Below are 22,647 nucleotides of genomic sequence, written 5' to 3' on the forward strand. Positions count from 1 at the left end.
GGAAGGTTTAGTTCTTATATTGAAGTTATATTGGCAATGTTAACTTGAAATTTCATCAAATTATCATTTCGGTAGCCATATCCGTTAGGAGTGCGCGCGGCTACAACACTGTGACCTCTAAAACGAGCCGTCAGTTTAAAACTAGTAGTAGGCATCCGTCAATCCGGGCCCGGACGATTATGTAAATAAATGTGCCATGAGTGATCTGGTTACAGCGCCTGTTGTGGCTATGAAGTCCAATGCGGGAGTGGCAGTCCCTGCCGCAGTGGGTGCAGATGAAGGCTAAGGCAGGTCTATTCGCTGGTGGTTGAGATTTAGACTTCCTCAGGGATCTTTTCTCCTCAGCTTAAAATTAAAACAATACCTAGAACATTCCGTCACCTACTCTCATGCGGAATCAGTGACTGAATATAATATGTCAAAGACTTTTATATTTTGCGCCCCAGACAAGGAGAGGAAACCATAAAATGCGTCGGATAACTTGGAGCAAACGGTAAAAGAAGGTTTTAAACATACTTGGCATGCCAAGGATGAAGTCTGTATTTAGGGAGAGGAATTCAGTCGCAAATAGGACGAAAACAACCAAATTCTTTGAACAGATTTAAAAACGGAGTATGGTAATACAACTGAGGGGATCAACCTCAACGAAAACCTAACATTTAATTTTTTTTTTCTTGGCAGCATCTCCCACTCCAGGTGAGGTGCAAGTTCGAGTGACGAATCCGTTTGGTGCTCCCATCAGCAGTACGGTAACCTTTACCTACACCGAGGAAAATGACATAGAGAAAGGTGATATCAAACCGCAAGACATCCGAAATATGGATGTGAATGATTTACCTTTGGCGCTTATGGAGATAGCACGCAGAATGGGCGAAATGAGCTTGAAAGAAGAGACAAGACAACCTGGTAAACTGGGTAAGCACCATATACTAGTAATTGTGATAGTGGACAAATATGAAACTAAGATCTTAGCCGCACCCCATCTCTTCTTATACAAATAATCACGAAAAACACACATTGAATGTCGTCCGAAGCCAAAGAGAAGGTATACACTCTGTTGATGCCAGTTTGCCCGCGAGAGTAGAGTCAGAAAGATAGCGGACTTCTCAAATGCTTCATACGTTTCACTCGTTTACTTCGTAAAATTAGTGCAAAATATAATTTAATCGACGCGTATTGTGTTGGACTGAATCGAGTTTGTGGACTTGTTGGTGCATAAGTAAGTAGAGTGTCAATCTTTTCACCTTTTTTATAGATTCGTTATTTAAGTAAACGCAAACATGGGGCATAATGCTTGTTGGTGGTTGTGTCATGTCATGGTGGGCGCATAAGCGTCAGTAGAATCGTTCGGCGTGGCAGTGTTTTCGATGGTGTGCTGCTCGACATATCGGTACCTTAATTGATGAAAAAAAAAAAACCGCAGTCTCGTGAGCTTAAATGTGGAGTCCGCTAAGGTTCGGTCCAAGGGCCTATCCTGTACTTACTTTATACTGCACCACTGGCTGACATTCTACGGCACCACGAAATGCAATTTCACTTCTACGCTGACAATACTCAGTTATATATCTCTTTTTCAACAAACAACGATTTCGAATAAATCAATACAGTTGGAAGAATGGAGGAATGTTTGTCTGATCTTGACAAGTGGATGTATCTTAACAACCTAAAACTGATAAGGACAAAACGGAACTTCTTTACCTATACTCGAAACACAACCCGTAGCAGTCTCTACCACCATTCCTTTTTGGTCACTGAAGACATAATTCAGCCATCTCAATTTGCCAGAAACATCGGTGTGATATTTGACAGAGCCATGACTATGCTTCCGCATGTCAGTTCTATTTGTAAATGAGCCTCTTATCATTTGCGCAACATCTCCCGTAGAAGGAAATTCGTATCCACAGAAACCACCGAGATCCTGGGTCATTTTGTTGTGTCTTCCAAACTCGACCACTACAACTCTCTTTTGTACAATGTACCGAAGTGTGCTTTTAAATAGCTCCAGTCTGTTTAGAACGCCGCTGCCCGACTTATCACCTGTTCCCGAAAGTACGACTACATCACTCAAATACTGAAAGACCTACACTGGCTTCCTGTTACTGAACGCATTAAATTCAAAATTCTGTTACTTACCTTAATTTTTAAGGCTCTTCATCGACAATCTCCTGTCTACATTCACTATCTGTTAACGTACTACCAACCGTCTAGAACCCTCCGATCTACACACTTATTACTTCTTAACCACACCAATTTCCACCTGACAGCCTGAAGTCGTAGAGTTCTCGAGCTTTTGCCGTTTCCGCTCCTGAACTCTGGAACAGTCTGCCTGTTTTTATCCGCTCATGTGACAATTTAATTTCTTTTTAATCTAAACTCAAAACTTATCTTTTTCAAAAAACTTATTATTCTTAGCGTTTTTTACTTTTTATTATTTTAAATGCACATTTTTAATTGTTAAGATTTATACAGCTCATTTTAGCGAATTGTTATCGATTTTATTTTATTGCAATTTCAGTAGTTTTTCCCTTAATTTTTAACATTAGTGTAAAGCGCCTAGAGCAGGCCTGGATAGGCGCTTTAGAAATATTTATTTATTATTATTATTTATAGTGTTTAGTCCGATACATTAGTATAAGTCTTAGTAGTGTGTTGACCGACTCTTCACTCAGAATACATAAACCTGGTGACTCATAAATACTGAATGCGGTCGAATCTCGTTATCGTGCAACCAGTTGGACAGGTTTGCTATGTTTGTTATTGTTTTCTGTAACAGCCAGTATCATTGATAAACCTGGCGGCCAGTGGTAGCCTGATCATAGTTCGCTCGTTTTTTATTTTGGTCGCGGGTGTTGCGCCCTGGTCAATTTTCAGTCGTTTGACTGCGCCGTCGTTTAAATAAATCGTCTCTTTGTGTTTAGGGGGTGCCAAGACGCAAGCGCTCTCCTTACTTCGCATCATCGTGGACACTGCGGCAAAGATAAATGCCATGGATTTCTTTAGGATTCTCTTTAGCACCCATGTTGGCCGGAGTGTGTTTAAGAGCTTTAAAGATGAACAGCCGCTGCTAGAGGAGATTGCAAGGGGAAATGGTCACGAGGAACTGGCTTGCCTTTTAGAGCAAAAACATTTGATGTATGTTACCTTATTATCCTTAAAGCACATCAAACAATCTTTAACATTAAAACACTTAAAAATAAACCAGGTTTTAACAGGGTGGTAAATTGGTTATGCGTGACGCGTGATGTGAGCAAACATTAGCGCGGGACACGTGAAACAGCTCAAATCTGGCCGTGATCAGCGAATTGCCTGATTCGTAATGCCCGCCGGCCAAACAGATTCGTGAAAACCGAAGATAAATTAATTACGCACTCATAAATCAATTCAAGGTAGTGAAGCAAAATTGCCAAACGACACGAATCATGAAACAAAAGACGCGTTCCTTCGGCTCGATTGATACGTTTTGAACTTGTCTCAAACTATGAACTCGTCTGATAGTTCAAGTCTTGCTTCTAGGCTGTTGAAAGGTAAACGTCACCCAAATTAACTTTTCAGTTGGAGCTCATTTTCATCAATAATGTATGTTAAATAAGCAATTCGTGAATTGTCTAAAAATATACCTGATGCGTACCAGATTTAACACATTCCAGATTTAGCACATTCTTTGCATGGCCAGAAATTGTGGACATTGGAGTCGGCGAATTTTAATGCATCGTACATTAAGCAGTCACGAAAGTTGGTGATAGCCGCTGATTCGAAAGCCTAACTTTGGGCTCATATACATCGACGATGATACACAAGAATGAGGCCTACATAGAGGAATATTTTGTGAAGTAGGGAAACCACTGGTCAAAAATATTGCACGATAATAAAACTGAAGCAAAATGCAAAATAGATTTCATGGCTTTTGCAGCAAAATTGGAGCAAAGACGCCTGAAAATATCGCAGTTCAAAGAGAGCGGATTTTTGGATTTCAACGTGAACTGCCGCCTGGTGTTTCATTATGCGATTTTTATAGTTTTTGAAAGCAATTTGCATGGCGAAGAAGTCAACCCAAGGAGTGAAAATTAGGCAAATGGTACTTTATATGATGCTTTTTCTCAAGCGAACACGGCAAATGGGATATAAAGATTATTTCGCCTACTACGATGCATCAAAATCACTGTTTTAAGGATTCAGGCTTCCTGAATATAGAGCGTTGTATGAGCCAAGCCACACCAAGCTTCGGAAATAAAAAGTTAGGCCAGGAACATTTGTTTGTGAAATGTAACTGTAAGAATCAGCTGAAGAAACGTTAAGGAACTCGACTGCATCTCGGCACTTGTTCCAGGTAAACCAGAAGTCATTCTCTTTCACGTTATTGTATTTATCCTATACAAAGCCTTTAGATTTTTGGCGGCCATATTTCCAGTGAAACTCGCTCGTGCGCCGTCGGCGTATCCGGATTTTCTGGCCATGGGACATTTTTGACAGTTTATAGTCAGGTCTGAGCAAAATCTGCTCCAAACTACTGGAAAACGGTAATGGGAACATGAAGGCGTGCCTTTCTTTCCACTCTCATCACATTTTATGACATTTCTGCTCGGGCATGCGCAAAAGGCCAAGCTTGAAGTGCTTTTGGCACTTAAGTCTTTTCGTTTTTTCGAATTTTTTCCCGCGTTTCCTTTTTCTCCTTTTCTCCCAGTTTTGCTGCAGTTGTTAACCTTCCACAGGGCTTGCTTGCAGTTCATGAAATTCCGAGAAAGCATCACCCAAACAGGAAATTCTTGCCATCGAGGAACCAAGGGTGGTTGAGGCAAATTTTCCTGCGAGTTTTTCATTCAAATCTGCGAGGATATTTGTGAGTATTTCAAGCTCAATTGACCCAATCACTCTAATCTGGGTATCATTGGAAAGATCTTTTCCTCCTGCAGAGGAAAAGATTGAGTGCAATTGGTACCTTATTTTGGTCAAAGAAAATGACGTCAGAAGTGGAACGAAGGTCAACGTTCGTCACGGCCGGTTTTGACCCGAACCGCTGCCTCGGGATTCGGACCCCCATTTGCCACCCTGTTTTAATATCAAAACTTAATGATGCAAAATGATAAATTTTGAGTTTTGATTGTTTTGGCTACTAAGTCATGTTAATTTTTTGCAGGTATCGAGACGATGAAAGTGAAAGTGATGACGAAGTAGACTGGAAGGCACTTGCCAAAGCAATAGAGAAATACCAAACATCGGACGGTTGGTATTTATATTTCTTTAGGTTTTCGTTTCACCTTGAACAGTGAATTCTCTGACTTATTTGACAAGGAGCAAGACATTCTGATCTAAATTTAATACGGCTTCAAGTATATAGTACGGTTGTGTGCTTGTTTATGAAAAAGCAAAGGATATACCGTATTTTCTCAATTAAACGCCCCGGGCGTTTATTTCAAACTTGGCTCCGTAGATCCGGCGTTTATTTGAATGTTGCAGTTTATTCGAGCAAAACGTTTGTTAAACAAGGGTTTTTAATCATTATTTGTGACATAAATGTATTTTGCCATCATACCTAAAGCATATTACACCTCGAATAAATGCCTGAAAGGCTTACTTACCACTCTACCTTGGAGACCCGGCGTTTATTCGGGGTCCGGCGTTTAATCGAGAAAATACGGTTGGTGTTGAACTTTAATTAGCTGTAAATTAAAAAAAAACCCTCCAATATTCCCATTTAAGTATATTTTGTCTCCTGCTTAGTAACTGGAATTTTGAGATATTTAGAATGAGGTTACTTTTCACGTTCAGAGCTTTATATCTTTAGTTTGAAGTGGGCAGTAATACAAATTACTGGTTTCAGCATACCAAACCTAGATATTAATTAAATTTGTTTCTTTTCGAACAGGTGAGATGACTGACAAAAAGAGCATTCAGAGTACGAGTTCTTCAAGTAGTTATTTAGGAGATGGAGAAAGTTCCTCTTCACTCTTATCTCTACATGATTCAGCTGCTGACGGTTGCCACGAAAATACATTGGAAGAGCAGCAGACAACTCTGGAATCAAAGTGTCGAGAGGAACCCATCACCTGTAAAACAAGAGGTAAAAGAGAAGGGTGTAACTTATTCTCATGCATCAGGCAGTTTACGTAGAGATATCCAAAGTATGCAAAAAATTATTCACAAGGTTCCTTCCGTTAATTTTAAAGAATGCATGAAAGGATCGTAAGCCTTAAATTCAGTTCCTTTTCTTGTCATTCAGGGTCGGCTTCAGATGAAGAACGTTCCTTGCCACCTCCTCCATCACCCTTTGTTGGACGAAATGTTGAATGTGAAGAAATCGTTGCCAACATAACTTCGACCCACCGCCGTATTGGTATCATTTGTGGTAATCAAGGAATTGGGAAGACCGCTATTGCTGTCCAGGTCGGGCATATGCTTCTTTCAAAGGGTTGGTACGTTCGTTATAACCTCTGCAAAGACCAGGATGCCAGTTTGGAAATTCTGGGACCTCTTTCAGCTCGAGCTTTCAGTGAAATCTCACATCCTACACTTTTTATATTTGACAACATGGACATGTATGATGAAACAGACGGACAGGATAACATTCGTAACATCTTCCAATCTTTTGTTGACTCTGCATCCGAGAACGGCTATATAGGATTACTCTTCGTTACCCGCAAGGAAATGCATTTTTTTAAGAACATGGCGTTTTCGTTTAATTTACAACCTCTCAGTAGCACTTCTGCAGTTAAATTACTGAGCACCGCCTCGAGAAACATTCCTGTTGGTGACTTAAATGCAATTGCTAAAGTGTGTGATAACATCCCACTTACTCTCATGGTAGCCAGAGGTTTAATTGAAGATGGAATGTCTGAAACAGACATTATCAACGAGATATCGTCTTCTGACCAGCTACAAATGGACAAACGGCACAAGTTAGATGACAACCACTCTTCAAAGGGAGAGAAAATCTCACTTGTAACTTCACATTCAAATCCTGTACATTTGCTTTGTCGTTGTCACGAAATGTTTGCACCAAAAGAGGTAGCGAGTTTAGAAAAAGAGCTTAAGAGCTATATTCGGAGATTTTGGAGAATTGAAAGAAACTCGCCCGAATTCGAATTTGTTTTTATTTCGCCAAAACATTGCTTTAGGTGAACTTATTCGAGGAAAAATAGTTTTAAGTTTCAGCGTTTTATTTTACGGGCGAAATTTAAAAAGTTTTGAAGTGTTTGAAATTTGGATACAATGGCTGTTTTCGCCGCTTTGAAGGTTCAAATTTTCACACTTCTTTGGGAAAACAGCGGAGGCGTTAAAACAGTCCTATTAAAACGAAACTAAGCACAAATATTATTTTACCCTTACACTTTAAAGCCGTGTAATAATTTTCTCAAATAGTTATTTGTAGCTTTTGAACTGGGCGTATTAATTCAGTCGCCATTTGTGTCTCACCAACGAAGGACAAACTAAGGCCAACTTTGACTACTGTAAATGGCCACTGGTATATATCATTTGGTCAAAATATTTACATGTTTAGAAACCTTTGTTATTGGTCTTTACACCAGGAAAGTTTCAGCTCTGGGAATCCAATATTTCTCCGTCAGTAAAATAAACTGTCATGGCATATTAGCGAGTTGTATTTTATGCAAATTACACGGTTAAAATACATTTCACAATGAAATCACTAACAAGAAAGAACGACTCACCGCTACTTATCCTTGTTTATGCTGCTGAGCATTTGCTGACGATATCACTTCAACTTCCAGTGTCCTGCTGAGTGTTTTGACAAAATATATCCGGTGATGATGAACTAGCATGAGCGTAAACCAACGGCCACTTATCAATAAACTCGACAGCAGGAAATTTGATATCCGCGAATTGACATCTGTGTGGCGCTGATTTGCCCGGTTTTCATCGCTCTCTTTAAAAGTCTTTTGAAAACATGGTAAACTATGCACTCCTAACTGCAAAATAATCAGTTTTTTTTATCGATATATTGACGGCTTTCAGGAGAATTATTTGTTTAGAAATGCGTGAGCGAAGAAATCGGACTGACCTTTGGATTGACCCCCGCGTAGTCACGTTACTTCCTTCCGTCACGGTATTTAAAATGAAACAAATGAAAAGATTTTCAAAAGATTTTCAAAAGATTGTATAAACGGTACACTTATTCTTGATTAGAAAAAAGATAACAAAGCTTTTGGAGGTTCATAATTATATTATTATATGTACATGTTTCAGGAAGTTGCAACATCGCACATGTCGTAGTTTTACTACTAATCAAATTATAACTTTCGCAACAAGGCTACGGGCTACAATAAATTGCGGCTGGTTAGTGGAAATGCTTTGTTTTTCGACCTAGTTTTGCGTATGGCATCTCCATTGTGTGGTTTTTCCGCTTTACTGGATGACGCGACCGCCTGTGGATCAAGCAGGGACTATCCGGGCCAAGAAGAATATTTATCATTGAGAGATTGTATTAGAGACATCACGGGACATCGTCAGTTATACGGCCTAAGTGGAGATGATTCCCTTGATAGTGAATGGAAGTTGTTGTTAGCTAGAGCAGGTAACGCTTCACTATGTCTTCTTATATAAATATATAAATATATATGAGCATCTTGTCATCCATCGTGCCCGGATTTTCTCAGTTTTCTTGCTGGCAGAACAGCGAAATGGAGCAAGCGGCAAACGCGAGCCTCGCGCGCGCCCACGCGAGGTATGTATGTATGTATGTATGTATGTAAGCGTGCTTGTTTTGGATGCTAAAAAGTCTAACCAGCTTACACTGCTTACAGCGTGTCCATAGCTTCTCTATGTTTGTACACAGGTTTGGACAGGTTGTGTTCGCATTACTCCTGTTGACAGATATTTTCAGGAGTCAGAATATCGACAGAAGATTGTAGGATCGCTATGCCCGGGGGGCGGGATACCCAAAATAGCTTTATACGGGGAGGCTCCGCCCCGAAGGCTAACCCTTATCCCTTTATAATACCACTTTGACAGAAATTAAACCCTTTTCGTATACCTTTTACTGAAAAAGGTATCCCTTTCATACACCTGAAAGACCTGGCACTACACTTAAAACACGACGTTGTCTTAACATTTTCATGTAGAGCTATAAATTGCAACTGTTCGAAATATTTTAATTAAAAGCCCTTTGAAAAAACCTAAATGGCAAATGTTCATGCCCTAACTTGTGAAATCCTTGCCCTTTTAAAAAAAAGGTACCCTTTCCGGGGGAAACACTCCCCCCCCCCCCTCGTGGCTATGATTTGGAGCTGCGTTGTAGTGGGCAGGGGAGAAATGCATTTTGCCCCTTGGATGTCAGCCACATTTCGGCCAGTTGCAGCCCCTTGTGTATCTTCTGCGCCCAAGCAAAAAGTAATCTTATGAGCTTATTATTATTAGGAAGGGGCTAAACTTTCAAAGCCCTCATTTTTTGGTATTTTTGTTTCGATCGTTGAGCGCGGCAAAAGCACGCGAGAGAACTGGACGGACGGCAGCGGAGAATGGGCGGTGCGAATCGAAGGGGTGGAGTTTCGTTTTGCTCTCCCGATTTTCTCACTGGAAAGGCAATGAACAGGAATCAGAGGTAGGGACTAGAGCAACACTTTGTCAAAAACTCTAGCCCTAACCTTTATTCGTCCTAACCGAAATGATTCTTTTAGCGCCCGGGCGCTTATTGACTTTTGGCATCTCAAGGGAGTGCGCTTATGCAAGACAGGGCGCTTATCTATTTTTTTGAGAAACGACCAAAAGGAAACTTTATAAATATTAAAGTAACTAACAATAACAGAAAATGTGACAGTAATAAATTGTTTAAAATAATTGTATATTTTAGCAGTAAATATATACATGTACGGAACAAATGTTCATGAGTTTATATATTCGACGTTGATGACTTCAGTAGGGGCAGTTTATAGGGGGCGCTTATCAAAATAGGGGTGCTTATAACAATGGGGGTGCTTATTAGAATGGGGGTACGTATTAGAATGGGGGTACGTATTAGAATAGGGGCGCTTATAAGAATGGGGGCGCTTATTAGAATGTGGGTGCTTATCAAAATAGGGACGCTTATTAGAATGGGGGCGCTTATTGAAATAGGGACGCTTATAAGAATGGGGGTGCTTCTTGAATGGGGGCGTTTATTGGAATAGGGACGCTAATAAGAATGGGGACGGATTTTGGAATAGGGGCGCTTATTGCCAAAAGCACATTCGAACTGGGGCGCTTAGTAGGAAGGGGGCGCTTATTAGGAAGGAGGTCGCTAAATCGAATCATTACGGTAAATGAGACCAGCCTAGGCGTGGCTGAAGCTTTTTTGTTTTTATAGTACATGTTATCATTTTTCATGTACGAACGTTCTGTACCACTAACAGAGTGTTTGAAGTATGCCCTTTGCGTTTTACCCATGACGGCTACAAAAATTGGCGTCACTTTTCTTTCACTTTTCACTCCCTCTAGACGACATATCCGTTCCTTTCATATGCGAGTCCGGTCCCCGGGTCTCACATTACTTGTTTCTTTTTACAGGGGTTTTCGCAGTAGACGAGTCCCACAAGTTATTGACAATATGTCCACGCCACAGAGCAGAATATGGTATTCGTTGGAGATGCTCTAAAGTGAGATGTAGCGTTCCTGCAGTAAAAGCAGCACATAAAAAAGACACAGTCAAGGGTGATCGAAGATTGGACAGCATACAATCTGCTTTTCTATTGAGAGCTACAGGAATACTTTTACCAGTTGGATCTCGTAAGTAACATGCTAGTTTTTGTTTATTAACGTTATCATTTTCATTTTTTTCGGTGATGGGGTGGGGGGGAGGGGGATGGGGGCTAAAATCTATTATAGTAGGCGATAACAAGCAAGACTAAGAATACAGAGAAGGGAGATCGATATTAATTGTTGTTTTCGTTCTTATCTTAGCGATATGTAAGATGTGCAAGGATTACTTGGCAAGTCAAGAAGAGCAGGAAATAAAGATTGTTCCAGAAATAGAAATTCAGTCATGTGGAGAACCTATTCCAGAGGTAAGTAAAATGACTAGTTTAAGCCTAGTGACTAGGAGTTTCCTCTTTTGTGTTACTTTCTTCGCGCAGATGTCCTTGATTTTTGTGGAGGAGACGGAGCCTCTCCGTACGGAAACCTCTCTATTACGGACAATGCCCGATGTCCCAACAAAATTCTCATAATTTTTTTAGAAAAAACTCTATAATACAGATCCTCTTAAATACGGCCAACGGAATCTGGACACTCGTAATAAGGCAACGATATTTTAGCGGTGTTTATAAGAAAATTGCTGTTTGTGGTTTCAAAAGTAACAACGATTAGCTTACAGTACATGTAGCTGAAATGTACAATAAAGTACTCTTCTTATAGACAGTGTAACCTAATGATGCATATTGAATGATTTAGATGCAGTCAGAAGAAGAGTATCGGCCTCACTGCAGTTATTAAATACCTTTAAGCTGTCAATGAAGTCAAAGTGACGTCATAGTGGTGACCTCTATAACACAAACCCCTCTCTAATACGGACACTTTGCTTTGTCCCTTCGGTGTCCTTCTCGTCACTATTACTCTTTTTGTTTCCCTTAACCGGCAGGGCCTTGGCAAGAGGAGTGAAGGTTCGTGAGACAAAGAATGTTTGTATTAAATCGAACTTTAATTCCAAAACAGCGTGACACACACACAGTATTCAGAAACAGCATTACTGCATACATGAAGACCGGAAGGCCTAGATTCTAGGACTAAAGATTTTGTGTTCCCAGAGCCCTTCGTTTCTCGTGCCACGCCCTCCGCCCCAAACGAAAAGAGCTATTGGGTATAAATAAATTGTCTCGTCCTGACGTATTAGTTCCCAGGTCCGTCTCAACGACCATATGCATGACCTTACTGATGATACTGATGGTGACTGCGATAATAAAATATTAAAACAGACACACACAACTGATACATAACTTTTCTTCTAGAGTGGCAAGATGTCATCTCCCGAAGAAAGCAATAGTGATAACTCTGTCGAGGATTTTGCAGAAACGTTTGGCCAACTTAAAATCACCGACGAAACCTTTCTTTCACCCGACACCGGAAGCACGGCATCTACCTACAGTGACGAATCAGTTCCTATAACCGCAAACAAGCCACGAGAAAAGCTCAACGAGTTTCTACTGGCCTGCGAACTTGAACCATTGGGAAGACCGTGGCTCAGCTGGAGCGATTCAACTGAAAGAACGAAGCTACGCCAAACAAAGAGAGCTACCGAAATAGTATCAGCTGTTCTGAAGACGGTTTCTCCTGACAACGCTGGTAATTTGTGGCAAAGCTTAACCTCTTCCTCGGCTATGAACAAGGCTCTGGGTGTTGACGAGTTACCACATTCAGAACAGTTATATTTAAAGGCCTTAGCTGAAGCATACCACAACGCAGCCAGCTGGGATACTCGCAGACAAGTGCTTTCTATCATGGCAGGAGTGGGAAGCTTCAACGACATTTCTCGGTTCATTCCAGGTCTCACAAGGTACCGCTTTACCATGGCTAATCTTCATCAATTACAGTTTGGTAGGGGAGCTCAGGTACCAAAACAGCCAACTACAAGGATAAGAGTGGATCTTTGTCAACTTGATCACTTCCTCGGCTTTATTACGAGTCCGCATCTCATTCAAGACCTTCCATTTGGTCTGAAACATCTGAAGCTTTCTTCAGGCGACATAATCGAAGTGCCCAATGTGATTCGCCTGATGATACCGCAGAGGGTGGTACAGCAATATAAGCAGTACTGTATGGAAACTAAATTCAAGCCATTCAGTGATTCGACTATGCTACGGGTGCTCTCAGAATGTAGTGCTTCAGTTAGAAAATCTCTACAGGGGTTAGATTATTTTGCAGCGGAGGGTGCACGTGCATTCGACGACCTAGCTGTTATTATCCGCCAAATTGCTTTCCTAGGACCGGGCAAAGAGTGGGAGGCGAAGATCGCAGAAGCACTAAAAACAGACAAGCTGTATCTAAAAGGAGACTACAAGGTATTGACTAGTAGAATTTAAAAAAATGAATAAAATGCTATATTATCGTATTATAAGAGAGATAGCCACATCAGCTCTAACTGTTTTTCATGCGGTTTCTCTATCCAGGTCGACTGAATTGAAATTTAGACATTTTGGTTTTATTGTGGACCGACGGAGGGGGGGGGGGGTGGGGGTTGGGGGGCAGAGCAGGAGCTGCGAGCGCTCTTACTAAGCAAAACAGCAACGTATCCTGTTCCACGCTTAAGTTGCAGTGTGTTTATGTGTTAACTTTGGTTTATCAACAGGTTCACATAAGCAACACCTCTCAGGTAGCGGACCACTGTCCAGTGTTTGCTCTTAGCGACAGTACCGATGCACATTATCAGCAACGTTGTGACCATGACCACACGGACAGGTGTGACAGATGCCAGAGTCTTGCTGAAAACCTGACAGAGATTGAAGAAGTTCTCAAAGAAACAAAGTTTCCGTCGGACGTCGAAAAAGATGAAGCAGTGTTCCTGTTCCAGACAGCGAAACTATCAATTCTATCCTGGAAATGCCATATCTTAAGATCATTCAACCAAGACCAGGCAAGGTTAGATGCTTTGGAGCAACTCGATGAGGGAGATATTGTAATCGTCAACGACTGGGCGATGAAGTTCCTCCCGCAGAAGTACAGAGAGTCCCAGACAGACTGGTTTGGGAAACGTGGAATATCTTGGCACATCTCTGTGGTGTATCGTCGTTTAGATGGCGTGCTCCAGTGGCAGGGCTTTGTTCACATCATCCAAACATGCAAACAAGAGAGTTCCTCCGTGGTCAAAATAATGCAGGATGTACTTAGGGCCATCAAGCTGGAGAACAATGAAATCAGCAGAGCATACTTCAGGCAAGACAACGCTGGCTGTTACCACTCATCTTCAACTATTCTTGCCTGTCCGCTGATATCAACCTCTACTGGCATCAAAATCCAACGCATTGACTTTTCTGACCCACAAGGTGGAAAAGGTGCTGCAGACAGGTTAGCAGCAACATGCAAATCCCATGTCAGAATCTTCATTAATGAAGGAAACGACGTTACCACGGCGGATCAGCTGAAAGATGCTCTTCTTTCACACGGAGGGGTAGAAGGAGTCCGGGTTGTTTCAATGGAGACTATTCAAGACTTACCTTCAGAAGACGACAGTAGAAAGATCCCTGCCATCAGCAAGTTAAACGATTTCGAATTTATCGCTGACGCTATCACAGCCTGGCGTGCCTATGGCATTGGAGAGGGTAAGGAGATCACCGTGGAGAAGACATCATCAGGTACGTACAAAGAATATATGTTAGTCTTTTGTGTTTTTGTATATGAGTGGTTTTGTATTATCAGTTTCATTTTATATGCGACCTTTTTGTCACTAGCTTGCAATTTTGGCTCACCGCGTATTGTTCATTTGGTCATATCTTTATCTAATAGTCAGCTTCATAATATGAATAATATATAAAAAAATATCAACCACTTAGCCTGCCATTAACACTCATGCATTCAAGATGCCAATTAGTCATTGGTGAAAACTAACCGCCATAACAGGCAAATTCTTTTCTAAGAATTATGCAAAAACAAACTACAACAACAACTACAGCAGCCAAATAACCACTAATGTATTTGACCGTGATTTCTTGCACTTTTTTCAGACCCTTGTTACAGTTGGCTTACGTCAGAATTCTCTCCTGGCGGATTCAAATCTCTGGCCACAAAACGCTTCGAGAAAGAGAAGCCAGCGGAGGTGGTATCAGAAAATACCCACCCAGGTGCCGAAGAAGCAACAACATCAGTCTTTTCCTGTCCCCAAGATGGATGTGTCAAGGTCTTTCAAAGGCTGTCTTCTCTAGAAAAACACCTGTCATTGGAACAATGCACACGGTCTTTAGAGAAGCGGACTTTGTTAGACCTTGCCAAACTTGGCTACAAATCTCGCCTGGAGGAGGGTGTTGGCTGCATATCTATCCCCGCTGCAGTTTCAGTTTCAAAGGAGACATCATCAGACCAGGTCATTGGCGAAGGCTGGGCTTTAAAATGTACCAAAAAGCCCTATCGTTTCAACGAACGGCAGAAAGCGTACCTTGATGCGAAGTTTTCCATCGGCCAATCCACTGGCAAAAAGTTAGATGGGAATGTAGTTGCACGTGAAATGAGACACGCCCTTGGGACTGATGGCGTACGCCTATTTAAAGTCTCAGAGTTCCTGACACCGCAGCAAGTCACGTCCTACTTTTCACGTCGTTCTGCGAAGATCCGCCAACAGTCCCCCGATGATGCTGATATCCGGGCAAGCGAAGAGGAGGACAACTTTACTCGGGCAAGGGAAAGTGTTAACGCCATCAGACTCCAGCATCCTATCACGTACAATCAGTACGACATTTGCGCCATGGCCAAGGGTGGAACACTAGAACAACTAAAACTAGACATGCTACAAACCATTTCTCAGGAACTGCAGTTGGAGGTGCCACCTAAGCCCATTCGCCGAAAACGACCCTACCTTGACCTGCTGAATGAAGTCGTGGCCGGCTGTACTTGTCAGCTCCATGAGTGAAAAATCGAACGCTAGCTAAATAACGTTTTCACAGGTCACACTAGTATTGTAAAAAATGATCTCGGTGCAGGGGCGGATCTAGGGGATGCTGCAGGGGATGTACACCCCTCCCTGAGATAATCTGCAGCTATGTATTCGCTGTTAAAATTTGTTTTGTCACCAGTCAGTTACGCCTTTCCTTAGTGTTGCACCCCCCCTAAGAGAAATCCTGGATCCGCCCCGGCGGTGCTGCTTAAAAAACTAAAGAACCATGCATATCTTTTATTGGTATTGATATTTCGAGACAGAAATACAAGGTTACTGTACAGCCTTGTAATCCGAATCTTGTATAAGATCTTCTTTTGCTTTGCTGATTGGACGTGTATGAAAGTGTTCGTTTTTCTGATACACTTTGAGGGGCGTAGCCAGCTTTTTGAATTGCTGTAGGCTTGGTCAATCAAAAGTGCTCATTTTCGAGATGTTATTGGCGGAGGAGGTCCGCCGAGGAAGCTTTTTTGGATCAAGACTCTCTAGAATGCCTTCTCCATCATTTTGTTCCGATGTTATGTGTATTTTACAGCACCTAAACTATAAAATTTTATAGGGAGGAATTGCGCCAGTTATCACTCATTCCAAAAGAAACCGTGTACTCGTCTTTTCCGGCGCATGCGATTGTGCGTATGTCTGTCACCTGGCTACTCTAGAAGGCTCCCGAGTTTGCCCTCGCCAGGAAAACTAAATTTCTAACATAATGTTCGAGTTTGTTTGGCTAGTTTTTGTAGCTATATAGGAGTTTGCCACCGCAGCGGAGTTTAGCGGACTCTGCCCCCGCAGACAAAAACTCCTTAGTACGGCCCTGTAAGGGTCGTTACAAATTGCTTTCTATTTCATCTTGAAAGCGTTTCAGCCTGAATTTTTGTTATCGTACATTTTCGAAATACGATCGGGTCGAAAAAGTTGTAGGCCCGGGCCTACGGGCCTATAAGTATGTTTGTTTGACATGTTTTAAATAAAAAATCGAACACGCGGTTTCTTTTTCACACCTTGTAGGGCTCTGGTTGCTGACAAAAGCGAATGCTGTGTAGAATGTGGCCAAATGTGAAATAGGGAAAAGGACCGCAACACTGGAAATAGATTTGATTTTTAGACTGAAAATTAAAAGGATAAAGCAACGACAAAAATATAGCTAGCGACGCAAAGCGTGACTGATTACAGGTTTGCGTTACTGCCAAAATATTTTCAGAATTAAAACGCTTATTAAATTGCTTATGGGACCGATAGCTTAAGAAGCAAGATAATCAGTTCCTCATTGTTAAAAATTCATACTCATATACCTTCTTATTTAGACGTGCATAGAAGATTTTATGTGCACGCTATACTCACGTCCACATAAAAATGAATCCAACAGCACGGTATACAAATACGCGCTGCGGATTTCATGTTTCCTTATTGCCTTTTATTAAAAAAAAAAAAAAAAACATTTATTTTATGTATTTTTCGACACAACACGACCTATGAAGGTAATAAATACTTCTTCGACAGCAGAAGCGAGTCGAAGTGAGGTACAGAAGATAGTCACAACATTCGGTTCAAGTTTATAATCATTTTACTTTCGGAGGTATTTTAAAAACATTGTAATTGTTTTAACAGAAAAAGTTCTAATAAAAGACTTTGCTATTTTTTCGCAATGTAGACAAGTGTATACGTAGTGTTACGATCGTTTAACAAGGTATTTTTATCTGTTGTATGCAGGCCTCTGGTTGTATGTGATATGTCGCTCTTTCAATTTTTACATTTTTAATTCAACGCGTGACGGAAAGAAGTAACGTGACGACGCGGGGGTCAATCCAAAGGTCAGTCCGATTTCTTCGCTCACGCATTACTAAACAAATAATTCTCCTGGAAGTCGTCAATGTATCGATAAAAAACTGATTATTTTGCAGTTAGGAGTGCATAGTTTACCATGTTTTCAAAAGACTTTTAAAGAGAGCGATGAAAACCGGGCAAATCAGCGCCACTCAGATGTCAATTCACGGATATCAAATTTCCTGCTGTCGAGTTTATTGGTAAGTGGCCTTTGGTTTACGCTCATGCTAGTTCATCATCACCGGATATATTTTGTCAAAAGACTCAGCAGGACACTGGAAGTTGAAGTGATATCGTCAGCAAATGCTCAGCAGCATAAACAAGGATAAGTAGCGGTGAGTCGTTCTTTCTTGTTAGTGATTTCATTGTGAAATGTATTTTAACCGTGTAATTTGCATAAAATACAACTCGCTAATATGCCATGACAGTTTATTTTACTGACGGAGAAATATTGGATTCCCAGAGCTGAAACTTTCCTGGTGTAAAGACCAATAACAAAGGTTTCTAAACATGTAAATATTTTGACCAAATGATATATACCAGTGGCCATTTACAGTAGTCAAAGTTGGCCTTAGTTTGTCCTTCGTTGGTGAGACACAAATGGCGACTGAATTAATACGCCCAGTTCAAAAGCTACAAATAACTATTTGAGAAAATTATTACACGGCTTTAAAGTGTAAGGGTAAAATAATATTTGTGCTTAGTTTCGTTTTAATAGGACTGTTTTAACGCCTCCGCTGTTTTCCCAAAGAAGTGTGAAAATTTGAACCTTCAAAGCGGCGAAAACAGCCATTGTATCCAAATTTCAAACACTTCAAAACTTTTTAAATTTCGCCCGTAAAATAAAACGCTGAAACTTAAAACTATTTTTCCTCGAATAAGTTCACCTAAAGCAATGTTTTGGCGAGATAAAAACAAATTCGAATTCGGGCGAGTTTCTTTCAATTCTCCAAAATCTCCGAATATAGCTCTTAAGTCCTTTGATGATGGAAGGTTGATGCCTTTCTATCATGATACAGAGCAAGCTATATACAACGTAATTGAAAGATTGGATGCACCCCCTGAATTGGCGGGTTTCCCTCTGGAACCTATAAATGGTATGTTTTTGTTTAATTTTTAGGAAGTGCAAAATCATGCTTCTTAGAAATTTCAGTGAAACCGCATTATATTCTTTTCGTTACCTGCGAGCAGGCTCCATAGGCGGCGAACGAAAATTTGTGGGGCTCAACCCCCGACGTTTTGGTGCCGAAAATATCAAGAGCGCAGGATAAAATTGATTTGTCAACTGAATATTCCGTCTCGTAAGTAAGTTCAAACATCTTCGAAAATTCCTTGGAAGTCATTGTGGAACTTCGTTTATCTTCGGAAAAGTTTGAAAAATGATCGGAAACGTTCTTACGGCCATCGAACAACAATCGGAGACTCTTCGAAAATCTTCGGTCTAGAAACTGTTCAGAAAACAGAAAGTTGTGTTAGGAAATGATTTCAGGACCATGAGGCTCGTAAACACCACTCTTTGCCTTTAATAATAATAATAACTTCTCACATTGTCGAAGGATAAAATCTTCGCACGAGGTTTCTTGGAGTCCATAAGTCTTTGCACGCCGGATCACGTGCCCATGTCACGCTAGTCACGCTAGTTACTGTAACACAACAAAGTTCTGACAAGTTGCACCAAAAAGGTAAACTTGCCGAGTATTTTTATGAGATTGTTAGTCCTCCTTCGTTCCAAAGCGCTCCGCCGCCTCTGGGCTCACCGAGTCGTTCACGGGTCTTCGCTGCTTGCCCGTATGATCCAAATGTGAGCCTGCTCGCAGGCTTTCGACGAAGCGGGGAAATGTTAAACATTAATTGAGAGTTTTCTCGAGCGAACTGCCAAGTTGTTTCAAGCTGCCAAGTTGGTTTGTGTTTAGCTAAGTTCCAAGTTTTGTTTTTTTTGTATAACTGAATAATAATACTTCTCCTTTGCCCTTCTGTCGACTCGGTTTATCAATAGACTGGGAGAAATAAGCGGCAGGGTAAGTTCACATCGCTTAACTGGGAAGTGTGCTTCAAGTTTAAAAACGTAATCTAAAACATAGAAACAAAATCCAAATTGAGGCACTTTGGCTAATTCATCGCAGTCTGTTTAGTAATCAGTCAACCACAGGTCAAATATTTTCCCCTCTTTGTGTCACAGAAGTGGTACAATAAACTTGTTAAAACGAAACCGAAACTAGCACTTGCCAAGACTCGCTAAAACGGAGCAATTTGAATTAAGGGGCCTGAAGGAACACTGGAAAGTGGGAACTGGGATTTGCTTATTTTTTACTGGGAAAATGAGATTTGGGTCACTGAGTCTGGAAATCACAAACCATAAAATGAGAATAGCACTGGGATTTGGGCCAAACAGGTTGGGAAATAGGATTGGAGCAAGATTTGGCCTGCTGGAAATGGGATTTGTACCCCTACCCCACCTCTTTCAGTACCGTATGAATTGAATTAGCAAATTACTCTAGCAAACTGCCCATCAGTCTTGTAACTTTGCACACCAATATTGTAAAGTTATAAGGCGCGCACAGTGCGCTTTACCCTTGTAGAATGCTAACCTTATAGGTGTGGTGAAACCCCGTGTCGAAATTGGCGACTTTCCAGAAAATTGCTCAATCCTTTTTTTACTCATTCAGTCGCTTTTGCTGTTCACTATCATGAACAAAGTTTTCATTAAAAGTTTCGTATGAAAGATACAGTTGTTGGAAGAACAGTGACGAAAACGCTGTATTGAACTTAGTCCATATCTGAGTAACTTATAGTATGGTAGAGCTTTAACCTGCTTTCTTTGACTAGATTTGAAGAGATGTGTGGAGATTCAAGGGGGTAGTAAACACCCGGAAACAGCTGATAGAGAACCTTACGGTCAGAAGGTATGTAATTAAAAGGTAAAAGAAAATAGAATAAAAATATACGTAAATTATGTGTGACTTATTATTTTTCCTAAAGGCCAGTTTTGGCCCAAGAACAACTTCTGCCGATGTAGTCGTTGCGCCGGTTTAAAATACATGTTGAATTCAAGCATAGATCAAGAAACCTCAATCTTACAGGTAGTTTAGTTATCGATGCCAATTTGTTCAAAAAACTTTATTTACTCTGTATTTGAACAAACTGCTTGTTTAAAAATAGTGCAATTGTAGTCAGGGGATGACATAATTGTTAAAGGTTTGTCGCTGATTGTGTTTTGATGTTAATTTTCAAGACGTTTTGGCTATTGCTTAAAGGGACACTGTCACCAGTTTCACTTCAAAACCTCAAGAGCCTAAAGACATATGGAAACTACGAATAAGGGTCCTATTTTGTTAAAAATCACCATGCAAGTGTACTGAGGCGATAAACAAGTGATATTATTGTGATGTCATCAAGAACTTTTGATCTCAACTTCTCAAACTCATTAGTAATTCATCAAGTTAAAACAAAGAAAATTATAACCGTGACGGTGGTTTGGAAACCCGATCTTAATTAGCATAGATTTTTACGATTTTATTTCTCCGTTTACTCCGTAGTTTTTGTTTCGATTGAGAAGATATATCAAACACTCGAGACAGTGTTTCATCGGCTATCCAAACACCTCGAATTTCGTCATAAATACTCCGCTGCGCGTCGTATTTTCAACTCTCCTCTCGGTGTTTGGATATCCCGATGAAACACTGCCTCTCGTGTTTGATATATTACTTGAAATTATCAGGCTGATTTATTCAAGATTTGCCCTTGTGGACTGGATAAACACCTAAAAATTATTATGGCTCCCTTCTTCCTTCAACAAAAAATTATTTTATATCTTCAACTTGATGAACTAGGTGCATTTCATGTACGAGAAGACCTATTCGCCAATTTTAGTACTTTTTACTGAAAACATTAAAATCTCCGCGGCAGTGTCCCTTCATCAGTTCAAGCAATAGCCGAAATTCAAGCAGGAGACTACATGCTGTCCAATTTGGAGATAATTGGATGAGAAAAATTCTGAGGACAGCCAAAATTGGACGAAGCCGTGGGCCGAGTCCAATTTGGCTGTCCGTGGAATTTTTGGAGTCTCCAAATTGGATAAGCATGTAGTCCTGTTAATTATTAATTATATAGCATTTTTAAGACCCCCAAGTAGAAAAATGCGTAACCCTAATTAAATTTGAACAAGCAGGAAAATATGAAATATTTCTTTTCGAAATGTCCATCATGCTTATTTAAGGTCGGGATACACTAGGCGACAAGTCGCTCCGTGTGTACTGCAACAAAACAAGTCGTTGCGACAAGGCGCTAGTTCGTTGCACACACAGTGAATTTTGAAGAGTGGGAATTTGACTAGATTTCCAATTTGATGATGCAAAAAATACATTACGCTCTCCCACTGGTTAATTTATGTTTTGTCGCAGCAATTTGACGCAGACGTGTACACACGCTGCGACAACGCTGCTATTGCTCATTTCGTCGCTGCGATGTGTCGCACAAATTCAAACTGGTTTGAATTCGTGCAACACATCGCAGCGACAAAATTCTGTCGCACCATGACACGCGAGGCGACATGTCGCAGCAACTTGTCGCCGCGACGTGTTGCAGCGACTTGTCGCCTCGTGTGTCATGGTGCGACAGAATTTTGTCGCTGCGATGTGTTGCAAAAATTGTGACAACGAAAATGATCCATTGGGATCAAGAATGATATAAAAGTTTCAAATGTACCATTTGACACAAAATTTGGTTAGGTAACACTATTTACACATTGTCAAAGTTTGATACTCAGGTGCAACAGAAACACTAAGAACCTTCGTATAAAATCAAAGGCTCTTCGAGCAACCTTATGGTACGTAATTCGATGAAGTGCTGTTCTTCGTTTTTTTCCAAATAAGCGTCCAATAATAACGGCCTCACTTCATTTGCCTTTGTTTTTGTTTTCATAGAAGTGCGTCAATAGGTCACTGAAGTTTTGTGCTCTCTGGCTTCGTATATTTTTCACCACCAAAATAAAGTGTAACCTTTGTATATGTTTTTTTCATTGTCTTGGATGCGCTGAATTGCGTTTTAAAGTACTTTTCTGTCAGCATGTATATTATATACGTACCGGGCAGCGACAAGCGTTATTTTTAAGCAGCCGATGAAATTGGAGATAGAGCCTGAGATAGAGCCTGAGCACTTCGTGTTTCTGCTCGCCTCAAAAAGATAAAAAACGGATGACGTGAAAAACGTGGAGCTCGTGTTTTTCCATTCAGCTGAAACGTTTACTAAATCACGTCACATGTGTC

At 40.8% G+C, this 22,647-nt stretch overlaps 4 protein-coding genes across 4 annotated transcripts in view; all 4 read left to right on the top strand.

The window, feature by feature from the left end:
* Positions 1-22,647, top strand: part of LOC144653817 (uncharacterized) — a 125,839-nt gene that overhangs the window by 22,104 nt on the left and 81,088 nt on the right. The gene's annotated exons all lie outside the window — the stretch shown is intronic.
* LOC144654000 (uncharacterized) lies at positions 12,095-15,072 on the top strand. The gene is made up of 4 exons (XM_078514126.1): positions 12,095-12,980; positions 13,268-14,270; positions 14,640-14,933; positions 15,059-15,072. Exons 1-4 carry the CDS (start codon positions 12,300-12,302, stop codon positions 15,070-15,072), a joined length of 1,992 nt encoding a protein of 663 aa, XP_078370252.1. The 5' UTR covers positions 12,095-12,299.
* LOC144653983 (uncharacterized) lies at positions 15,137-15,615 on the top strand. The gene has a single exon (XM_078514115.1). The coding sequence runs from the start codon at positions 15,137-15,139 to the stop codon at positions 15,536-15,538; it is 402 nt and encodes a 133-aa protein (XP_078370241.1). The 3' UTR covers positions 15,539-15,615.
* LOC144654001 (uncharacterized) overlaps positions 18,360-22,647 on the top strand; it is a 12,916-nt gene continuing 8,628 nt past the window's right edge. Inside the window, exons 1-2 of the mRNA XM_078514127.1 lie at positions 18,360-18,480; positions 20,210-20,286. Coding sequence (XP_078370253.1) covers positions 18,381-18,480; positions 20,210-20,286 — 177 coding nt within the window. The 5' untranslated portion in view covers positions 18,360-18,380. The remainder of the gene's footprint in view (positions 18,481-20,209; positions 20,287-22,647) is intronic.

This window comes from Oculina patagonica, chromosome 5 (assembly GCF_052425735.1).
Source record: "Oculina patagonica isolate OP01 chromosome 5, crgOcupat, whole genome shotgun sequence".
In the NCBI taxonomy this organism is placed as follows: Eukaryota; Metazoa; Cnidaria; class Anthozoa; order Scleractinia; family Oculinidae; genus Oculina; species Oculina patagonica.